Source organism: Cervus canadensis, chromosome 30, assembly GCF_019320065.1.
Source record: "Cervus canadensis isolate Bull #8, Minnesota chromosome 30, ASM1932006v1, whole genome shotgun sequence".
NCBI lineage: Eukaryota > Metazoa > Chordata > Mammalia > Artiodactyla > Cervidae > Cervus > Cervus canadensis.
In genome coordinates this window covers 35304222-35327258 of record NC_057415.1, presented here as the reverse complement: position 1 = coordinate 35327258, position 23037 = coordinate 35304222, and the positions used below count along the sequence as shown (strand labels likewise).

At 52.5% G+C, this 23037-nt stretch overlaps 1 protein-coding gene across 6 annotated transcripts; it reads left to right on the top strand.

The window, feature by feature from the left end:
* Positions 1-346: 346 nt before the first annotated feature.
* KIF12 (kinesin family member 12) lies at positions 347-8590 on the top strand. Of its 6 annotated transcripts, none has more exons than XM_043453056.1 (20): positions 347-895; positions 966-1031; positions 1133-1211; positions 1369-1496; positions 1618-1693; positions 2308-2475; positions 2657-2792; positions 3740-3831; positions 4007-4157; positions 4828-4946; positions 5029-5133; positions 5737-5839; positions 5923-6013; positions 6191-6277; positions 6663-6753; positions 6825-6923; positions 7545-7630; positions 7713-7846; positions 7941-8055; positions 8174-8590. In XM_043453056.1, the coding sequence occupies exons 1-20, from the start codon at positions 870-872 to the stop codon at positions 8556-8558; spliced, it is 2337 nt and encodes a 778-aa protein (XP_043308991.1). In that variant the 5' UTR covers positions 347-869; the 3' UTR covers positions 8559-8590. The 6 variants fall into 6 exon arrangements, with proteins under 6 accessions (XP_043308991.1, XP_043308990.1, XP_043308988.1 ...); XM_043453055.1 differs by having other exon boundaries at positions 867-895; positions 2341-2475; XM_043453053.1 differs by having other exon boundaries at positions 867-895; positions 4010-4157.
* The last annotated feature ends 14447 nt before the right edge of the window (positions 8591-23037 follow it).

The following is a 23037-nucleotide window of genomic DNA, read 5'->3' as shown; positions in this document are numbered from 1 at the left end:
TTCCTGCTCCTACAGGCCTCCAAATCTACCCTCCCCCTAAACCCCGGAACTAATTTGAACTTACCTGTCTTCCCAGCAAGACTGTTTGCTCAGAAGGGGCAGGATCTGCATGGGATTCTCCCGTCCTGGTGCCCTGTGTGGAGACTGGCCCTGAATGGGTGACTGCCCCACCCACCTCAGCACATTCACAGACATCTCTGCTGCTCTCATCAGCCAGGCCAGGAGAGGGTTAAACTGCCCTGGCCTTGGAGAGGCAGGTGACCCAAAGCTTAAACCAGATGCTTTGGAGCCTTAGTGGTCCAGCTAAGCTCAGGAATCCAATCCAGCCGCATCTTCCTGGAACTGGGACCTGGGCCCCTCCCGTCCCTCTAGACCCCTCTCCCCTCCCTGGGCTCAGCTGGAAGCAGCTGGAACTGCTGCGGAGGGATGAGGTGGGAAGGAAGATTACAAAACGGAAGGAGTATGAGGAGAGAGTAGAAAGAGCCTGGTCCCATGCTTGCCGAGACTGTCTGTGTGGCCTGGGCTGAGCCCGTCCCAGTCCCGGCCTCAGTATCCCCATCTGTGCACAGAGGAGGTTGGTCTGGTGGTCCCTGCTGATGGGACTGGCCAAGGGCAAGAGATCCTCAGACTCCCGAACCCTCCCTCTAGCTCCAGACTTTTCCACCACGCAGGTGGGAGTTTGGGTAAATCTTTAACTAGCTGGCCCTGGGCAGGTCGAGCCTTTCCGGATGGATGATTGCCTGGGGAAGGGGGGCGATGAGAGTGGGGGATGTAAGTGTGTATAGCCAGTCCCAGTGTGAAGGGGGAGGGTACTGGGGAGGGAAAAGAACCAGACTCGGGCGGAGCTAACTCTGTGTGCAAAGCAGGACATGGAGGAACGCGGGTCGCCGGACGGGTAAGTACAGATTCAGGGAGGTTCAAGGAGCCGCAGGGACACGGATGGTTAACTCGAGTTGCTGCCACAGGGACCCCGCGCGGAACCTGGAGCAGGGCCCGGAGGGGCCAGAAACGCCCATCCAGGTGGTGCTCAGGTAGGCAGGCGTAGGTTGGCTCGGAGGGCTGCAGCGAGGAAGGGACTGATGGAGATGTCCGGATGGACCATCCGGCCCCTCCCCGCCTCGTCCGACCACAGGGTGCGTCCCATGAGCGCTGCCGAGCTTCGTCGAGGGGAGCAGAGCGTGCTGCACTGCTCAGGGACCCGGACTCTGCAGGTAAGGACCTCCCCGCCCCCCTCCCCCCCCAAAAAAACACCTTCGGGGAACACGCCAGGTCCCTCCAGGTCAATTTCCCCCAGGCCCCGCCCTCCCCGAGGCGAGCTCCGCCCTCCCCAGGGTGCCCCGCCTTCTTCTCTGAGTCCCCCTTCCCCAGGTGAGCCCCCCGGGCGGGGGCCCAGACGTGGCTTTCCGCTTCGGCGCGGTGCTGGACGGAGCGAGCACCCAAGATGACGTGTTCCGCGCGTGCGGCGTGCGGCGTCTGGGCGAGCTGGCGCTGCGCGGGTGAGTGAAACCGGGGGCCGCCCCGCCCGCCCACGGCCCCGCCCCCGCCCCCCCTCCGTCCCTTCTCCCCCACGCCCACCACGCACCAGCCTCGGTACAGCCACACTCCTGCGGCCCGCAGCTTCTCCTGCACCGTCTTCACCTTCGGCCAGACCGGCTCCGGGAAGACCTACACCCTGACCGGACCTCCTCCCCAGGTGGGCCGAGCTCTAGCAAAGCCCCCGGGGGTCAAGGATCGGTGGGCGAGCGAGAAGCCTTGGGGAGGGCAGACTCCCAGAGGGAAAGGAATTGGACGGTGCAGCCCAGCGCCGTTTATTTGCTGGCAAGGAAAGATCAGGGAAGGTAAAGGGTCTCGGCCAATCCAGAGCACTTGTGTTCGGGTGTCCCTTTTACTCACTAGCTCTCAGGTTTTCCATCTGTGAAATGAAAGTGATAAGACTGACCGAGGATTAAATGAGATGTGGGTATGGGAACTTGGCACAGTGCTCTGCTGCTGCTAAGTCACTTCAGTCGTGTCCGACTCTGTGCGACCCCATAGACGGCAGCCCACCAGGCTCCGCCCTCCCTGGGATTCTCCAGGCAAGAACACTGGAGTGGGTTGCCATTTCCTTCTCCAATGCATGAAAGTGAAAAGGGAAAGTGAAGTCGCTCAGTCGTGTCCGACTCTTAGGGACCCCATGGACTGCAGCCTGCCAGGCTCCTCCCTCCATGGGATTTTCCAGCCAAGAGTATGGGAGTGGGGTGCATTGCCTTCTCCGGGCACAGTGTGCCCTACAAAGAGTGATTATAACGGTGGTGGTGGTGGTGGTAGCCCAGCCCCGGGCTTCGCTGTTTCCGCTCCCAGGGAGAGGGGCTGCCTGTGCCCCCCGGCCTGGCTGGCATCGTGCAGAGGACCTTCACCTGGTTGTTAGACCGCGTGCAGCACCTGGATGTTCCTGTCACTCTCCAGGCTTCTTACCTGGAGATCTACAATGAGCAGGTGGGGGCCCGGGATGGCCAGAAAGACAGCCCATAAGGAAAGGGAGGCATTTCTTTCCAAGGAAACTGGAAATAGAATAGGTGGGGGCGGGGGGGGGGGAGGTGGCTGTTGACCCTAAGGTCTGGGGGTGGATGAAACAAGGACTCAGGCCCCTCCCTCACCCTCTGCCCTCCTCTCTCAGGTTCGGGACTTGCTGAGTCTGGGGGCTCCCCGGCCCCTCCCTGTTCGCTGGAACAAGACCCGGGGCTTCTATGTGGAGCAGCTGCGGGTGGTGGAGTTTGGGAGCCTGGGGGCCCTCATGGAACTTCTGCAAATGGGTGCGTGCTACTTCAAGCTGCTTTGGGATACATGGGATGCAAGTATTTCACCTGTTCATTTAGTGCTCTCGGGGTCCCAGGAGCTGTGGGTTCAGACATGACCCTTGTGGGAGAAAAGGGCCAGCAAACCAGCAATTCAGACACAAACCAAGGGTGCCTGCCACTCCTACCCCTCAGGCCTACTGATATTGCCTTCCAGACTCTTCCCACCCTTCTCTGCAGCACTAGGCTTCTGCCTCCTTCAAGCCTCAATTTTACCCCTGGAGGGATCTCCCCCTGTAAGTGCATGCTTCTGCATCAAACAACGCAAATCACATCCCTATCCCTTTCCAGAACCCTGATAGCAAAAGTCATACTTCTTGCATACTCAGTAGCTAAGTTGTATCCAACTCTTTGCAACCCCATGGACTGTAGCCCTCTAGGCTCCTCTGTCCATGGGATTATCCCCACAAGAATATTTCCTCTTCCAGGGGATCTTCCCGACCTAGAGATCGAACCCGTGAATCCTGCATTGGCAGGTGGATTCTTTACCACGGAGCCACCTGGGAAGCCCTGGCCTAAAGGCTCTTCTGTTTGGGTCTCCCCATCCATTCATCAGCTATTTATTGAGCACCAGCTGTGGCAGTCTCAGGGTTCCGACCGAGCATTGTGCCACGCCTCCCAGTTGATCTCTCTGCCTGAGTTTCTCTCTGTTCACACTGCAATGTGAGAGATGTTGATATTAGTCAAATGTGAATCAGACTGACATTCTTCCCCTCAGTTCTCTCCAATCCGCTTTCACCTGTTCGAGCTAGAACCCGATTCAACACCCATCATTCCACTCCTGCCGCTATGCCTTTCCACCAGCCAGCCCCTCTATCAGGATGTCTTCTTCGCTCCTTTTTTATTCATCAGTGACCACTTGCTCTTCCTACCGTATCCAACTCTAGGATGTTTTTCCTCTCTAGGTCTTAGCCGTCGAAGGAGCTCCGCTAACACCCTGAACCAGGCCTCCAGCCGAAGCCATGCCCTGCTCACACTCTACATCAGCCACCAAACTGTGAGTGCCCCAGCTTGGAAAGGAGCAGCCCAGGGCCACCCAGCAAGGGTCTGCCTCTGGATGGATAAACCAACTTGGCGTGCATGGGAGGTTATGGTGGAAACCCTTGGCCCTGTGACTTTGATGACGACAGCCCCTCCCAAGTCCCCACAGAGCCCTGATCCTCCAACCCCAGCAGATGCCTCCTGTGGACCCCGGGGAACCCCCTGCCGGGGGGAAGCTGTGCTTTGTAGACCTGGCCGGCAGTGAGAAGGTGGCAGCCACAGGATCCCGTGGGGAGCTGATGCTTGAGGCCAACAGCATCAACCGCAGCCTGCTGGCCCTGGGTGAGATCTGAGTGGACTGACTGCCTGAGTCCTTCCTCTGTGCCTTACCCACAGCCATCCACAGTGGGGAAACCAGGGGAGTAATTGGGAATGGAGGAGAGTTAAAGAGCTGTGATCCAGAAGCCACAGGCCTCCCTGGGGCCTCAGCTTACTGGTGTCTCATGCTTTCCCTCATAGAACTTTGTGGATCTACAAACGCTGAGGATACAGTTGCATTCTAATTGGGGAGGTAGAAACACTTAATGCAGGGTGTGAGCCCTCAGACATTCAACCTGACCCTTGTTGCATTTGGGAAGACTGAGGCCCAGGGAGGAGAAGGGCACTAACCTGTCTTCCCATCTCCCCACCCCCCAGGTCATTGGCCTTGAGGTCTTTAATAGCTAGGACCTACCTTGGCCTTCCTCTCTACACGCGTGGGAAGATGTGTAGGAAACATCTCTTCATTCAGTCCATTTGTCAGATGTTTCCTAAGCCCCTCTGCCAAGCCCTTTGGTGGGCATTAGGAATCAAGGTGGGAGCCCCAGTCTGGTGGCCAAGCAGTCTGAATGGGTAATGAGATCATGTGGAAAGAGACACCCTAGAGACATACAAGCCTGGTGGAGACCTAGCTCTGCAGCGTCCCAGCTGGGTGGCCTTGGACATGGAGGGTGACCACGCTTTCCCCACCCAGGTCACTGCATCTCGCTGCTGCTGGACCCACAGCGGAAGCAGAGCCACATCCCCTTCCGGGACAGCAAACTCACCAAGCTGCTGGCGGATTCACTGGGGGGTCATGGGGTCACCCTCATGGTATCCACGGGAGGCTGGCAGGGAGGGCTGGGTCCTGAGGAAGGGCTCCCAGAGAGGAGCACTCAGGGGCAGTCCTCCCCAGGTGGCCTGCGTGTCCCCCTCAGCCCAGTGCCTTCCTGAGACCCTCAGCACCCTGAGATATGCCAGCCGAGCTCAGCGGGTCACCACTCGGCCGCAGGCCCCCAGGGTGAGTGGGCAGAGCCACAGGCAGAGCGGAGGGACAGGCGGGGAGGTGGTGGGCGCCATCCGACAGCTGGAGCCTGAATCAGTGCCATGGTTGAAGTCTGTGACTGAGTCAGAGCAGAGATTAGGGTTGAAATCTTGATGACTGGGTTATGTTTGGGCAGGGTGGGGTCGCAGTCAGGGTTCATGGTCAGGGTTAGGGTAGGTTTAGGCTTGGAGTTTGATTCAGGACATGCTTCAGAGTCTAGCCAACATCCCAGCTGGTATTGTGACTAAGTCTGAGTTAAGTTGGAGTCTGATGTGGGGTCTTATTTGGGGTCAGAATCTGGACCAAGGTTTGGACAGAACTGAGTTTGGGGTTGGACAGGGAGCAGGGTGCAGTTTAGAGCAAGCCCTCCAGGGAGGCAGCTGAGGCCACATGGCACTTTCCTGCCATTAGAACAAGGTGTGCCCTCCAAGTATATGTAACCTTGGACCAGGATTCAAAGTGGGCAAGTGGGGCCTGGGCTGGATTTTAGGCTCCACTGACTCCCCTACCCCAGACCACCTTGTGCAGTGCGAAACCTGTGTAACCGTACACAGCAGCCCTGGGCCTCTTTCTCTGCAGTCCCCCAAGGCAAAGCCGCCCCAGCACTTGGAGACTGAGCTATTGCAGCTGCAGGAGGAGAACCGTCACCTGCGGTCCCAGCTGGGCCAAATGGACCCCAAGGGTATGAACTCCCTGGGGGTGGGGGCGGGATGAGGCTAGGCTCTGGGGTTCCTGGGGCTCCAGCTGCCTCCCTCTTCCCCGCAGCCTCTGGACTCAGTGGGGCCCGGGTGGCCTGGGCTCAGCGGAACCTCTACGGGATGCTGCAGGAGTTCATGCTGGAGAATGAGAGGCTCAGGTAGACCCCCCAGCCCGGACGCTGTGCCCTGCGCCTCACTGCGGGGCCCCCTCTGCCAAGATGCCACCCCTCCCTGCTCCCCCCGGCTCCTCTCCTGTCCCTGCCTGCCTCCTGGGGCTCATGCTGTGCTGCAGTGAGGAGGAGCTGACTGATGCCCCCGCCGGCCCTGCCTCCCAGGAAAGAGAAGAGGCAGCTTCAGAGCAGCCGGGACCTGGCCCACGGTGAGCAGCGCATCCTGGCCCAGCAGGTCCGCGAGCTGGAGCGGTGAGCGCAGCTGCCGGCTGGAGACCAGCCTTCAGGATGGAGGGCAGGTGGGAAAGGGGGTGGCTCGGCGAAACAGTCAGATCTGCCCTCTGGATCCGGACCCCCGGGGCTCAGACCCCAGCTCTGCCACCAGCAGCGTGACCGTGGGTGAGTCTGTTAACCTCTCACCACCTGGATTTTCTCTTCTGTAAAATGGAGACAATACAGTGCCTGCCTCCCAGGATTGTTCTAAAGACCGGATGGAGTGAATTCGTATGTAAAGATCTGAGAACAGCGCCTGGCATGTAATAAGGGCTCCACGAGTGTTTGTTAAATCAGGACTTGGGCGCCAGGCTGGGGGTAGCGTTGAGGGCTCCACACAGACAGAGCCCACCCTTCTTTCCAGGCGTCTCCTCTCTGCCTGCTACCTTCAGCAGCCAGGCCCTGGGCCAGCCCCACCGTGTCCCTGTGTGATGGTGCCACCTCTTCTGTGCCACGTGAGTCTCTGCCCAGCCCGGAGAAGGCAGGGGCAGGGACATCACGGAGCCCCTGACACGACCTCTTGCAGGCCCCGCCACCCCTCTGCCCCCGCTGCCAACTCTGCCCGCTGTGCTGTGCGCCCCTGGCCCACTGGGCCTGCCCACGGAGGGAACTCCACCTGCCCCAGGTAGGAAAGGCTGAGGTGGAAGTCCGGAAGGCCGGGGAGAACTGGAGACCTGGATCTAGGGGCCCATAGTCTGGAAGGCTCCAGAACTGCGGGGGACTCCAGGGTCCTGGGCTGGGTCATGGCGGGAAGTGGCTGGCTTTATGTTCTCTCTGCCCAGGGTTCGAAATAGCTGTTAACCTCGCCTCTTTCTCCTCCCCGTTCTACCTTCTTTCGGGAACTTACTCTGCCATTGGCTTGTTCATTTATTCACTCACGCATTACTCATTTAAGCACTGAATGAATGAGTCGATGAATGCATTTACTTAATGAGTGAGTATTCCCTTATTCAGTAACTCTCCCCTAAACTCCTTGCTGTGTGGCAGCCCCTGTTCTGGGCGCTGAGGATTCACAGAGCGGACGTGGTTCCTGCCCCTGTGGAGTGCCTCGTCTCCAGAGAGGACTTCACAAGGGCCACCCACCGCCCACAGAAAAAGGGACCCCCACCCTTTATGCTCACCGGACATTCTTAGTGCCCCCTGGGGCAGGCCTGGCAGGGAGCGTGGTGTCACGATCAGCCCCGGGGCAGTGGGGCACAGACAGGGCGGAGATCACCCAGCCTGTGGACTCTGGTCTCTCCTGCAGATGTTCAGCTCTAAGCCCCCGTCCGCCCGGCCCCCGCCCTGGGCGCCCCCATGCTGCCCTAGCTCTGCCAAGTGCTCGAGGGAGAGGTGAGCCCAGCCCTGGGGCACTGGGGGAGGGGGGGAGAGGGAAAAGGCCTGGGAACCTGAAGGCTCACTTCCCACCACCCAACTTCCCCCGGCCCAGGAGTCACAGTGAGTGGGCTCAGACCCAGGTTCTGGCTGAGATGCTGACCGAGGAGAAAGTGATACCCTCTGCACCCCCCCTGCCCATGGGGCCTCTGAACACATCGCCAGTGCTGAGAGGTGAAGAAGGGTGCAAGGGAAGGGCTGCTGGCGCTTTCTGTGACCTTGGGCCGGAACTCACCTCCAAACCTTAGTCTTCCCATTTCTGAAATAGGGGGCGGATTAAGTGGTGAGAGTTCCATGATCTTTCTATTTCTCAAACCTGGAATTCTCTTCTTGAAGCCACCTGCACTCCCAGATGTATCCCGGAGCCCGTGGTGTACATGGAGGTGGAGTGGGTGGGGGGGCCGTCTGAGACTTCCCCAGAGGACGTTGGGACCCTGATGGGCCTGGGTGGGGCAGGGCCCAAGGGAGTGCTGGCCTCAAGCCTCACCGTGTGCCCTTTAGGTGGGGCTGCAGTTCCAAACCTGGCCCGGAGACTGGAGGCCCTCAGAGACCAGATCGGCACCTCCCTGCGACGTGGCCGGAGCCAGCCACCCCCTCCCTGAGGGCACTCGGAGTCCTCGCCAGGTCCTCCCGGCCTGCTGCGGGCAGCGTGGACACCCAGGAGACCATCACGGGACCTTGGACTGGGCTCTGCACTCCTGGGTCTCAGTCTCTCCATCTGTTAAATGGGGTAGCAGCTGCTGCTCCAGCCTGCAGATGGGCTGGGCAGAGACCAGGTCCTCAGGCCTGGGGGTGGGGGCTGATGGGGCAAACTGTGGACGCAAAGGGTGGGTGCCACCCCAGACTCGGAGAAATGAGACTGGATTCAGGAGAAACCAGGCCATAGGTGATGAAATACATGAATAAAGAGAGACATCAGCTCCAAGTCTGGCTGGTCTTGTCTTCCGACTAGTCAGGCTCTGGCCCTTGGGGGAATCCCAGAGAGGAGGGGCTCTTAGAGCAGGGGTCCTGAGGAAGAGGAGACCAGGACTCCTGGCAGAGGTGACTGTCCCCTTCCCCTTCAGAGCAGGAATATTCCAGGTTCTCATTTCCTTTTATGTGTTGTTGTTGTTCAGTCACTCAGTTGTGTCCGGCTCTTGGGGACCCCATAGTTTGCAGCATGCCAGGCTTCCCTGACCTTTACCATCTCCCGGAGTTTGCTCAAACTCATGTCCTTTGAATCAGTGATGCCATTCAACCATCTCATCCTCTATCACTCTCTTCTCCTCCTGCTCTCAATCTTTCCCAACATCAGGGTCTTTTCCAGTGAGTCAGCTCTTCACATCAGGTGGCCAAAGTATTGGAGCTTCAGCTTTAGCTTCAGTCCTTCCAATGAATATTCAGGGTTGAAGTCCCAGGAGGCGCAGCTGTAGCTTAAGTCCTCTTGAAAGAGGTTGTCATTAGCCCTACCCTTAGAGCCACTGGGTGGGCGATCCACAAATTGGAGAACCATTTTATGTACTATACACATTTTAATTGAGCAACTACTGTGCACCACTGGGCAGGCATGGGGAGAGGGAATGGCGAGCATCTCCATGAAGGAGACCTGGGGGAGACTGCTTTGGCCTTGAGCTGGGGCAGGTGGTGGACTGAGGGGCTTGCACGCTCTGTGCCAGCCTCACGTGTCCTGGTCCTGCATCATAAGGCCTGACTTCTGAAGCTGCAGATTCAGAAGGCTCTGAGCCCCTGGGCAAGGCCCGCACCCTCCCAGGGCCACTGCCTGCCTTTCAGTCCTTTAGACGTGGCTCCCTGTCCTGTTGATCTCTAGTGAGGGCCAAGGAGATTAGGAATATCACAATTCCCGGCACATGCCCAGTAGGATGCTGTGGGTCCACAGTTAGAGGTAAGTCCAGATGTGACTTGTGAAATTAGGGGTGTGAGTGGGAGGACTGCAATACAGAAGGAGCCACGAGGCTAACCTAACTCTCCCATTTTATAGTTAGGGAAACTGAGACCCCACGTGGCTCATCCCGTTGTTTGTTCACACATTCACTCACACATTCAGTAAACCCCACTGGCATCAGCTGTAAGTCAGGGTGGCAAAGAAGACTGACACGGGTCAAGCTGGCTTTGTCCAGGGAGCTCAGAGTCTGGTGGGGGGCAGACAGGTAAACATTTCCAACCTCACACGCATGCTTTGATGGGAGAAACCCAGAGCGCTAGAGGCACAGAGGGTCACCCAGTCAGAAATCATCAGGGAAGTTTTGCCAAAGAGAGTCATGATTCAGGGTGAATGGCAGTTGGCCTAGGGCGGGTGGGGGTGAGAAGCGGGCTGCAGAGCCAAAGGTTCAGAATTCCAAAGGTTTCCAGGGCCATTCTAGAAGTGTGTGGCCTCGGCCACTTTGGGAGTTGGGATTTGTCCCAAGGGCAAAGGAGAGCCACAGAAGCGTCTTGAGGAGCCACCAGCTTCGATGGGCATTTAGATCACATTGGCCCCTGTGGCAGGTGGACCGACTGGTCAGGGTGAACTGGAGGAGGGAGACCGATGAGATGCCCGGTGTGGGGAGAGGTGAGAGACCTCAGCCAGCGGTACCTAAGCCCCGCTTGGGCTGGGCCGCCCCTGAGGCCTGGGCACTGGACACTTAGCTCAGGCAAGACCCCAGGCAGGCCAGCCTCAGCCATGGGCTTGGGGAGCACTTGGCGAGAGGGACGCTGAGGCCAGAGGACAAGCTAGGGAGCCACTGGAGAGAATCAAGGGGACTGGGGTCGTCCTGGGGAGGGGTCACAGCCATCACCGGCGACAGTGTTCAGACATGCCCATAGGCCTGGTCCGAGAAAAGTCAAGAAAATCAAGTCCGATTGCTCCCACCCCACTCCCCAGCACAACACCAAACAAGGGAAGACCCAGTACTCTCTGAGCCTTCCCCGCTGCAGGGCTCCTGACTCCTGAGGCTGTCTCGGGAGACCTTGTCCCTGAAGCTGGGTCTGGCAGGGTCAGCCCAGGCTGGAGCCCCCAGTGGCCAGGTATTGAAAGGCAAGACCTGTGACTGAGAAGAGAGGTGTTTGTAGGTTAGAGTACACGGAGGCAGAACCCAGGGAGGTGGGGTGATGGCCATTCACCCTCGGCACTGGGCCAGGCAGGGTGGCTGGAGCTCAGTCCATAGATGCAATAACGCAAGCTCAAGTCTCAATGTGGTCACTTACCAGGAGTGACCCTGGGCAGGTGAGCTAACTGCTTTGAGCCCAAGTCACCCCATCTGCAGAACAGATACAAGGATAGTAGCCCCTCACAGGTCAGTCACGGGGATTAAATCCACTGACACGTGGAAAGATTGCAGCACAAGGCTTTGTCTGTTGTGGACAATTTAGCCAAAAGCTGCTTTCAGTCAACGTGACGACCTGATGGAATTGACAGTCTGGGTTCCAAAAAATTTTACTTAACAAATTGAGAACCCACTTTGGGCCAGCATTGAGAAGCTTTACTGTTAACAGTAAGGAGCATAATAAGGAGCCTTACTGTTAACACAGACAAGAAACAAGAAAATGGGCAAAAGACATGGGAAATCAGATAGTGATAAAGGCTATGGAGCAAAAGACAGGAGGGCGGTCCACGGGTTAGGGCGGGTGCAGTTCTAAACAGGGGCATTAAGAAAGGTCTCATGCAGGTGACATTTTTGCAGAGACATGAAGGGTGGAAGGAGGGTGAACCTAATAATTGCCATAAAGCCACCTTTTTCTACTCTAGATAATTTTGATGCTGCATCAGCTTGTGTGGCTCGGCAGGTTTGAGCCTGGGCTCGTCCACGCCCGAGGTTCCTTATCTCACTTACTGTTTGTGCCCCTGCTTGCTGGGAGGTCTCTAGCCTCAGGCGGAGGAGGCCCCTGGAACTGAGCATGGAAGCTTTCCTTGGCCGCCTTGGGAAACACGGACAGGGACCACCCAGGGGGACCCTGGCTGTGGCCGGTTCATTCTTGTTTGGACAATTCCTTCTCCTGCTGGAGCCAGCCACGATTTTCAAGTTTCCTGGTTCCAGTTCAGCAAAGTCCCTACTTACTTTCCCAGAGATAATACAGGACTGAAAGCGATGAGTCCTCACCACCCCCATGTCACACACCGTGTGTCTACCTCCCTCTCAGCATCCTTACTCAACAACTGCAGCTTGTCCAGAATCCCTAAACCTGGAAGAAGTCCACAGGATCCCAGGATTGTCATCATTACTTGGAACTGTAGATCCCACAGGACACTTCTGACTTTCCCCAGAATGCTGGAATTGGGGGACGTTCTCTGTCCTCCATGACATGGGGTAGCAGTTCTCCAGAACTGTCAAACTTAGAAGAAAGTCTCTGATACATTAGAACTGGGACAGCTATTAGAAATCCTGAAGGGCTGTGGGAATTTCCCAGAGTTCCAAATCCCTAGAAGAGTTCCTGGAAACTGTAAAACTGTGTAGCAGTTGGGAGGGGTTCTCCAGAATCTTTAGCTAAGCATGAGGATGTTTACCAGTGCTTGGAAGCCCATCTGTGAGTTTCTAGAATGCTGTCAAATCCAGAGATCAACCTAATGTCTAGAGCTCTGATCCAGTTCTCCAGATCCTTGGGGACACTAACTCTTAGCCAATGCAGAATGGGGAGCATGGTGAAAACATTGTAGTAGGACAAGAGAAACTTCAGGAAGAGCACTCCTGTGCATGCTTGGGTTTAAAAGGTTATGAGGTTTCATCTCAGTGACCAACCCCAAGGTAGACCCGAAGAGGTGGAGAGAACATGAGAGCTTGTGAAGATCTGCCTGATGAGAACGTCTTACCCCCATCCCTCGATCTGCATCAGCTTTCTCTCACATCCTGCCTTCTCTCTCTCAGGGTCTTTCTTCCTTTTGTCTAATGACACATTTGCCCCAACTCATTTTAATTCAGTTTTGTACACCAAACTGACTTGATTCCAGACCCTTTGAGGGCTATTTTGTGTCCTCTTAGATTATGTTTCCTGTTTCTGTCTCCTTGTGGAGCTTCCAAAGACTTGTCTTCCTTTATTTATTTATTTAATTTTATTTATTAAATTTTATTTTTGGCCACGCTGCACAGCTTATGGGATCTTAGATTCCTGACCAGGGTTTGAACTCACGTCCTCAGCAGTGAACGTGCAGAGTCCTAACCACTGGACCACCAGGGAATTCTCTGAATTCCTGAAAAATGATCTGAATTTTTTAAGCAAACGCGATGGAGTGCAGTTGGGTAAGTGGGGGTAGTCTTGCTATGAAACAAGGAGCAACAGTTACTAGAACTTGTGAACGAGTTGGTGCTGTGACCGGAGACCAGGACTGGAGTCAGGAGACCTGGATCCTAAGCCTGCTTGGCAACAGACCCTCAAGCTCCCTGGCCATCACTGACATCCACGCTTACAGGCCAGCAAAGAAGGCCATAGGGACTTCCCTGGTGGTCCAGTGGTTAAGAATCTGCCTTCTAATGCAGGGGACACAGGTTCCATCCCCTGTCGGGGAACTAAGATCCCACATGCCAAAGGGCAATTAAGCCCGAGAGCCACAAAGGAGACCCAGGGCAGCCAAAAAAAAAAAAAAAAAATTGCTGGCCACAAGTGTCTTCCTCGAGAATGTTCTTTCAGCCCCTGGCTCAGATTACACTATCTCTAACTCCTTGTACATTTTGTTGTTGTTTATTTGCTAAGTCGTATCTCACTCTTTAGTGACACCCGTGGACTGTAGCCCACCAGGCTTCTCTGTCCATGGGGTTTTCCAGGCAGGGAGACTGGAGTAGGTTGCCATTTCCTTCTCAAGGGGATCTTCCGAACCCAGGGATTGAGCCCACGTCTTCTGCATTGCAGGCAGATTCTTCACCACTGAGCCAAAGTCCTTATTTGAAGACCAGGCCTGGCCTACTAGGCATGAGGACCCTGGCCCGACCTTAAGCCACTGCTCTATTCTCAGAGAGCTTCCAGTCAAGTGGGAGAAAAGGACAATCAAAGTGACAATTGCTATGCAATGAAATAAATAATAACGATTAGCGTATTTCTCTGGTGCCAAGCATCATTCCCGGCATTGGCCATGTATCCATGTTGCATTTCTCACAACAACTCTGTGAAGTAGGTACTATTATTATCCTCATCTTGCAGTGAGGAAACCAATACAAGAAGAAGCTCAGAAATTTTCCCAAGGTCACACAGCTAGTAGATGGCAGAAGCGATTTGGGCTAGGATGGTCTGGCCCTTGAATAGGTGAGCTCAACAACCATGCCAAGTGCTACACAGTAGGAACACAAAGGAAGGGATAATAGAGGAGGAGTTTTTATCCAACCAGGAGCCACTAAGAAGAAAGAACAGCCTCCTTGGAGAAGTTAATTTCCACTGAATTTCAACACAACCCAACAAAGCCAGACTCTACAGAAGTTTTTAATAAGGCAAAGGAATGGACTTCCCAAGTTCTTTTAACCCAATGAGGAAACCTCATCACCTCCAGAGATACAGTAATTATTCACAGGCCTACCCACGGAAGGAGGATTCTGTGCAGCCTAGCCAGAACCAAGAGAATTAGAAATGGACCCTGAAAATCCAGCCTTTCATGTGGGTGGTCTCCTGGCTACAGAACCTTGGCAAACCCTCTGCCTCTATCAGCTTGTCTGCCCAATGTATGGTTGTGGGAGCCTGGAAAAGGTAACTAACCTCTCTGAATCTAAGTCCTCCTCTGAAAATAGGGATAAGATTGGTTTATGCTATGAGAAATTAATGCGCTCATAGGAGATGATATGAGGATTAAAAAAGTGAATCCATGTAAACTGTTTAGGACAGAACCTGGCAAGTGGTCAGTGCTAAATACATGCTGGCTGTTATTACTATTTTTATTACTAATGGATGCTTTCAGCACAAATATCCTACCAGTCCTGTTTTCCAGGAAAGGAATTGCATCAATATCTGGACTCTGGTTATACAGACTCACAAAGTTGACATCCAGCTCTGCTGGTTCCTTCCTACAAGGTGAGCCTTCTAATACGGGTTCTTCCAGGGAGAGATTAGCCATTCAGGACTCTGTCACCCAGTGGGAAACCAGGGAAGAGTTCCCATTCTTCCAGGGAGGCTGATCACAAGAGACGCATTTGTCTTCATTCAAGAAAGGCCAGTGGGACTTTCCAAGGAGTCTGGCTTGTCTCGTGATTTCAGAAAAGAGCTATTTTCGTCCCTCCAAGGATACTGGGTGATGTCAACTCGGTCAGCCAGGAGTCGGGCAGGCCTGCTGAGGTCCTGCTTTATTTAATGCAGGGCAGATAAGACCCGCCTGCAAAGAGCAGGAAAACGCCTGTGTCCTCTTCCTGAATGCAGACCAGGCCTTTGGGAGTTTATTCCTCTGGGAGCCCTTTCTTCCGGGGTACAAAGCTAGCCACGCCCTGGGCCACAAGCTCTGTTCTTGGGGCAGCGGGGTCTCCAGGACACCCAACTCCAAAGGGGCTCACTTTCTGGGCTGCTTTTGCAAGCTGAGCCACCTGCTCCCACAATCACAAGGCTGAACTGACAGCATCTAAGGGGGTCCACTGGCTTCCTGGGTGGCCCAACGGTGAAGAACCCGTCTGCATTGAACCGCCAGGTTCGATCCCTGGGTAGAGACGACCCCCTGGAGGAGGGCAGAGCAGCCCAATATTCTTGCCTGGAGAATACTATGGTCAGAGGAGCCTGGTGGGTTACAGTCCATGGGGTCACAAAGCGTCAGACACGACGGAAGTGACTAAGTGTGCACACAGGCAAGGGAATCCTCTGGCTTCCCAGGTGGCCCAGTGGTAAAGAATCTGCCTGCCAGTGTAGGAAATGCAGGAGATGCGGGTTCAGTCCCTGGGTTGGGAAGATCCTCTGGAAAAGGAGATGGTAACCGACTCCAGTATTCTTGCCTGGAAAATTCCACGGACAGAGGAGCCTGGTGGGCTGCTGTCCATGCGGTTGCAAAGAGTCAGACACGACTGAGTACGCACGCAAGAGGACCCTCCACTCAGGGTTAACATTTATTATTTGCTCAGCTCTCTCCAAGGAGCGAGAAAGTGACATGTTTCTCATCATTTAATTCTTATACGCCCTTATTAGTTCTTATGAACCCCATTTAACAGAAGAAAAGACAGGTTGAGAAAGTTGAAGTCCGTTAAGACCAAATAGGCAGGAAGGGGTCACAGCTGTGACTGGAACCCAGGACAGTCTGGGTGCAAGTTCAGCTGCTTGGTCATCACTCTGCTGGATGAAGGCTTGGGGATCCTGCCAGGCATGATGCACAGGATAACTCAAAATCAGCGATTCAAGGGACCTTTGCATTTAAAATGGTGTCTGGGAATACCTCAGTCACTCATTCATGGGTCGTGATTCAAGGATTTGGCCATGGTGATTTCAATCTCCCAGTCTCCCTCAGCTGTCTTCTAGTTGGGTGGTCTGTTCTGGGGTCTGACCTACATTTCTGCTCACAGTTCTAAGGCAGTTGATTATCAGGTGGTCTCTGAGCTGCTGTTAAGTGGCCAGCACAGTGCTGGTCTCTGAGGAAGAAGAGAAGGGTCAAGTCTTGCTGTGGCAGAAAGCAAGCATGCTCTTGGCCGGGGAAGGGAGAACCAGGCTCACTCATGCTGTAAGGAGTACAGAAGGGAGACAGCCATCCCTCTGTTCCAGGTGTCTGAAAGAACATCACCACGGCCCCACTGTGTATCAGGGGACAAGGATCTGGGAGGTCAGCAGCGTGACTCGGCCGTCAGGGAGACAGATCTGGGTTTGGATCACTACTCACTGGCTGAGTGACCCTTGACACTGAGTCATCTGATCTCTTGGCCTCGATTTCCCTATCTGCAAAATGGGCTACCATCACAGTGAAATGATGGGACCTTAACCAGAGGATTCAATATGACGTGCTTGCTGAGTCCTCAGCACTGGACTTGGCACACATTATGAACCTAAGTGCTTATTCAAGTGGTCGCAGCCCTTGTGGTCAATAGCAGTAACACCCAATCCTAGTTCACCAGGAGAACTGAATTCACTGGGCAGGGAGCTAGTTTTATTTATTTTTTATTTTTATTTTTGTCATTGTGCCTAGGCTTATTATAAGTTAAAAATCGCTATATTGTTTTATCTGTCACAAGCTTGTCAACAAAGAAAGTACCTCTAAAAACAATAAGAAAGAAAGCTCCTCAAAAATGTAAATGTGATATGAGCTTTTAGATAAACTATTAACAATAAGTATACTCTAAAATACCTATCTATAATAGTCTCGATTGAAGGCAGAGGAGAAGGGGACGACAGAGGATAAGATGGCCGGATGGCATCACTGACTCGATGGACATGAGGCTGAGCAAGCCCTGGGAGATGGTGATGGACAGGGAAGCCCGGCGCCCCGCAGTCCACGCGGTCACAAAGAGTCAGACACGACCGAGCAACTGAACTGAACCGAACAGAGCTGACAATAGTTTCTCCAGATAGGGAGCTAGTTTTAAAGGGGGCTCATCTAAGCATCCAGGTCTGTGGCCAGGGTGGGGATAGGCAAGGCAGAAGCTGAGTGTTCTACACTCATCAGAGGGGTGTAAGCAGGCCTGGGGCAAGGAAAGCTGGATTCCAACCCTGGTTCTACCGCTTCGGCTGGCCTTGACTCTTGGCCTCCGCCTCCAGGTCTGTAAGGACGAACCTGTGGACAAATTCCTTTCTTTCTGACGTTCTCTGCTGCCCTCTAGTGGACGTGGAGTGCTCACACCTTCTTGCCTGTGGTTTCTGCTACCTATGGGGCCTTTACCTAAAACCAAGCGCTGGGCTAAGTGCCTGTGATGACACTGGTCCCTCCCACGTGTACCCTGGGAGCACTTTCACAAAGGCTCCATACCCCGTGCTTATTTCACCTCTGTCACATGATATTATACCTGCATCAGGAATCCGGAGGAGGAGGGTGAGGTCAAGGAGAGAAAAGACTGCCCACAGTCACCCAACAAGTCACAGGCCTGGAACTCAAGCCTGTGGGTGGCCTGGCTCTTTGCGGCAGGAATGGGAAACAAAACCTAGGCAGAGCTAGGCACTGAGAATAACGCCTCCTCCATCACTTTCATGAAGTCCTGGGTGCTGCCGCCTCCAGCTTCTCCTTGGAGGGAAGGGTTGTGGCTCTGAGTCTGAGCGACGTGGGCAGGGTCAGGCCCTGGAATGAGGCCCACAGCTGGATACCTCGCTGTGGGGAGGCAAAGTCTCCCTGCCACCCCCTTCCTCCATTAGCAGAGGAAGGTCCCGACCTTGGCCACTGCCACCTAATGTCTTTGATGTCCCTGCTGGTCCATTTGCCAGATCCCAGTGCTCCGGCCCCTTCCTTCTTCCTGGAAAACTTCCCAGTGAGTTGCTTTCCTGAGCTTTCCACTTGCACTGCCTCCTCACCCATCTCTCCTGATTATAAATCCAGGAACACTTCTGAAAACGCACCAGGGCTCCCCAGATACTCCAGACAACCAGCAATCCCCTTGAGCTGGCATCAGAGTCCTCCCTGCTGGTCCTCCCCACCTCCCTGGCCTGGCTCACTCCACATCTCTCTTGTCTCCCAAGCTCCAGACCTGTGGTTTGGCTTGTTCGTTTCTGCATTCCATATACATTTCTATCTCCACCGTCCTCCTCTAAGCCTTTACAGTTGCTGTTTCCTCTGTCTGGAATACCCTCTCCTCCTCCCACCCCACCCCCACCCCATGCATGCCTTTTTGGCTGGCTGATTCCTACTCATCTTGCCAGATTCTCTCACCCCTGCCCCCGCTCCTGGGGAGTGTGTCCTGTTTTCCATCCTATCCTCAGCACCAAGCCTGGAGAGCATGTTTGGTAAATGAATGAGTGGACGGATGAATAAAGGATGGGGGAAAGCCTAGGCTCTGGAGTCAGGCCCATTTGACCTCTAGCTCGGTCACTCCCAAGCTGGGGGACCATGAACAAGTTCTTTTCCTTCTCGGGGGCCCAGAGTGTTCATCTGAAACAGGCCTCTGTTCCCTCCTGCGCTGGCTCTGAGGCTCGAAGCCCTCTTGCGTGGTCAGGCCCTTGCCCTCCCCTTGAAAGTGTTCTGGGACCTGGCCAATTTCAGTGAACCCTTGGACCCTGGATCCTTTAGGAGGACAGGGGCCCCAGAGCCTCTCTCCTTCCACCCCAAGGGCTAGAGGGGGGAGAGGGTCAGCACTCCTGTTTACTGCCGGCCTTGCGTCCTTGTGGTCCAGGATTAATTTTTAAAAAGCAGCTCAAAGTCCAGGTGGGCTTTGTCAGAGTTTGCTCTCACTGTTTGTTCTGGTTAATAATCTCAGGAGAGCAAACATCTCTGGAGGTGGGAGAAGAGATCAACATCCTGGGCCCATCCTCCCGGCCTCTCCCCTCCCCCAGGAGGGGCTGTGTGGCTGGTTGAACAATTTTGCACCAAAAGAGGCCGGGATTCTTCTCTACTCGTGTGGCTGTCAGGCTTCCCTTGGGGCCGGGGGGTTGACAGTCCTGACAATGTAGACCCTCTGTGAAGATCAGATGAGCCATGTGATACCCTGGGGGCAACCTTCACAGGATGGCTCTGTTCCTGTTCATGATTCATTGTGATTTTTTTTCATTCTTGTATCAGGCTTGGTTTCTTCAAAGACAGACATCCTGACACCATCACACAGGCGAGGCAGTGGACTGTTTACAGAGTACTTTCACACACACTGCTCACTTGATCTCTTGTCAGAACAGGGATTCTTATCTTCCATTTACAGGTGAGAAAAGTGGGCTTCGGAGAGGGAAGGTCATCCCCAAAGTTGTATCGAACAAGTCAAGGCTACTGGCTCTCAGCTGTCTGCGCCCTTTTTAATTCAGACTGCCTCCTCACTACCACCATGAAACAAACCATAAAAGCTTGAGAAACGCTGTGAACAAGAGGGAAGATAATTGTCGCTATTTCCATTTCCACCCCACCATCTATTTGCCATGAAGTGATGGGACCAGATACCATGATCCTAGTTTTTTGAATGTTGTGTTTTAAGCTAGCTTTTTCACTCTCATCTTTTACCCTCATCAGGAGGCTCTTTAGTTCCTCTTCACTTTCTGCCATTAGGGTGGTGTCATCTGCATATCTGAGATTATTGATATTTCTCCCTGCAAACAGATGGGGGAAACAATGGAAACAGTGACAGACTATTTTCTTGGGCTCCAAAGTCACTGCAGGCGGTGACTGCAGCTACAAAATTAAAAGATGCTTGCTCCTTGGAAGAAAAGTTATGACCAACCTAGACAGGGTATTATAAAGCAGAGGCATCACTTTGTTGACCAAGGTCTGTCTAGTCAAAGCTATGGTTTTTCCAGTAGTCCTGTATAGATGTGAGAGTTGGACCATAAAGAAGGCTGAGTGCCAAAGAATTGATGCTTTCAAACTGTGGTGTTGGAGAAGACTCTTGAGAGTTCCTCGGTAAGGAGATCAAACCAGTCAATCCTAAGGGAAATCAACTCTGAATATTCATTGAAAGGACTGATGCTGAAGCTGAAGATCCAGCACTTTGGCCACCTGATGCAAAGAGCTGACTCACTGGAAAAGACCCTGATGCTAGGAGAGATTGAAGGCAGGAGAAGAGGATGACAGAGGATGAGCTGGTTGGATGGCGTCATTGACTCAGGGGATGTGAGTTTGAGCAAACCCCGAGAAATAGTGCAGGACAGGGAAATCTGGCACACTGCAGTCCATGAAGTCTAAGAGTTGGACACAACTTAGTGACCGAACAACAACAAATATATATAGTATGTGTAATATATATATTTTAGAAAATTTATGTATTTTTGCCTAGCTGAAAACCTTATGACATTTTGATTCCTGTTGTTTTACTCAGTGTGAACAGAGTAAAATCTGTTCACAATCTAACAGAATGTTAGATTTCTAATTTATATTCACTCAAAACTTTAGTATAGTTCCATGTATTTTGGCATCTAGTATTACTGCCTAAAGTCTAGAAAATTTATTATCTTAGTGATCTAAGAAAATTTGAATGAGGCTTGAAACTTTGAGTCCAGTTCTGAGAATATGAAGAAATACTATGTTATAAAAAAAAAAATCGGGAGATTAACAAGTGATACTGAGGAGCCTAGAGGGCTACAGTCCATGTGGTCACAAAGAGTCGGACACAACTGAACAGCTAACACTTTACTTTTCACAGTATTATTAACTAAAGTACAGATTTTGTTCAAACCCCACAAAATTTTATGCTGGTGTTCATTATTTGTTTTCATACCTTTTTTAAGACTCCGCGTTGCATTTAATTGCATGGAACAGCTTCAGCTGCATGCAACAAATTCTAGTAAATTCTCTTTTCATTTTTATTCTGTTACAAATATTTTCTAATCTTCCTTGTTATTGTTTCTTTGATACACCCATCATTTATTTTTTTTTAATTTTTATTTATTTATTTTTCTGATACACCCATCATTTAAAAGTGGACATCTAATTTCCAAATATATGGGATTTTGTTTAAAATATCTTTAATATTAATTTCTCATTTTATACAAAGTTCTCATTTAAATGCTTTCTTCTCTGCTATCACCGTCTGTGTTTTTTTTCAGTCTAACTTTACTGAGGCTTTCAATGGCTAAGTTGAAGGTCTCTCTTGGTAAATGCCACATTGCACTTGAAAATATGTGGGTCATTTTCAAATATCTTTTGGTATTGATTTCTAATATAATTCCACAGTGATAAGAGAACAAACTCTGTACGATTTCAATATCTTTAGACTGAAAATTTTGCACCTTGTTTTACATCCCTGGATGTGTTTCAGTGTCTCCTGGCTTACAGTCTATGGGAACTTGAATAGAAATTGGTTCCTATTATTATGTGAAAATTGTATAAATCCTAATTATGTTGAATTGGTTTTCACGTTGAAAACTGCTTCAGTGCTTTCCACGCTTTCATGCTTTTCAGGCTAATAGCACTTTCGGTGCTTTTCATATCCTTCTACTTCTCTGAATATTCATTCTGTTAATGTTTGAGAGTTTGATATTGAAACTCCAACTAAAAATCTTCATTTATCTACTTAAAAAAATTTTTCTGTATTTTCCAAGTTTCATGTAAATTTGTCATCATACTTTCACAATTTAAAAAAAAATTTAAAAAACAGAGAGGACCTGCAGTATCACTGGCAAGAGTTTGATCTTTGGAGACAAATGGATTTGCTTTTTAAAAATTCCTGTTAAATATTTCAAGGGAATGAATGCTGACTTGTTTCCTAAGGCTGCCATTAATAGAATACCACAAAGTGGGTGGTGTAATAAAACAGAACTGCTTTTTCTCCCAGTTCCGGAGGTTGCAAGTTTGACAGCAAGCTGTCAGGAGGGCCACATCCTTCCTGAAGGTTCTAGGGGAAAATCCTTCCTTGTTCTTCCCAGCTTCTGTCAGCAGCCCTTGGCATTCCTTGGCTTGCAGCCGCCTCATTCCAATCTCAGCCTCCGTCTTCCCGTGGCCATCTTCCCTATGTGTCTCTGAGTCCAAATCTCCCTCCTCTTTGTTTTATGAAGACATCAGTCCTTGGACTGAGGGTTCATCATCCTCCGGTAGGACCTCATCTGAACTCATTACATATGCAAGTAAGGTGTCTGAGGTCCCAGGTGCACTTGAATTTGTGGGGAGGGGACTTTATCCAACCCTCAGTGTACACATTCAGCTCCCGCCATGTGCCAGCTACTATCCTAGTGCTTTGCAAGCATGAACTTCTTCAGTCCTCATGACAATGTTCTGAACAGGAACTGCTACTATCCCATTTTCAAATGAAGACACAGATGTGGTGAAAGGTAAAGTCTTTCACCCAAGGCCACCCCCTCCCCCAGTGAGCAGCACAGAGAAACAGCCTGGCTCCCGAGCCCACGCTCTCAGTCACCATCAAAGGCTGCCTGTCTATAAAGGGGGAAAACAGCACTTGCTTGATGGGGCTGTTGTGGGGATGAGCCATTTCAGGGCAGGTGTAAAGTACTTGTGCATAGCTGGTCCATACTAGGTGCTCACTGCCTCGATGCTGTGGGCATCAGCAGCAGCATTATTATTTCTACTATTAATATTATTTGCTAGGGCTGTGGGAAGCCATGGGTCAGAGAAGGAGCTCCGGGGACAGGACATCTGAGCTCTAGTCTTATCTTTGCCATGGTGGCGGTGTTGTCGCTCAGTCAGGTCCAACTCTTTGCAAGTCCATGGACTGTAGCCTGCCAGGCTCATCTGTGCATGGGATTCTCCAGGCAAGAATACTGGAGTGGGTAGCCGTTCCCTTCTCCAGGGCATCTTCCCAACCTGGAGATTGAACCCGGGACTCCTGCCTTGCGGGCAGATTCTTTACCATCTGAGCCACAAGGGAAGCTAGCTTCACCATAGACCTGCTTATAGTCTCTGCTAAGCCACTTACTCTCCCCAGGCCCTAGATTTTTTT

Bases quoted from the DNA above. Each gene is read 5' to 3' on its own strand.
- KIF12 (XM_043453056.1), top strand. From the start codon at position 870: ATGGAGGAACGCGGGTCGCCGGACGG. The intron at 3,832-4,006 runs GTGAGTGCCCCA...CTCCAACCCCAG, and splicing joins TCTACATCAGCCACCAAACT to CAGATGCCTCCTGTGGACCC. The intron at 6,754-6,824 runs GTGAGTCTCTGC...GACCTCTTGCAG, and splicing joins TGCCACCTCTTCTGTGCCAC to GCCCCGCCACCCCTCTGCCC.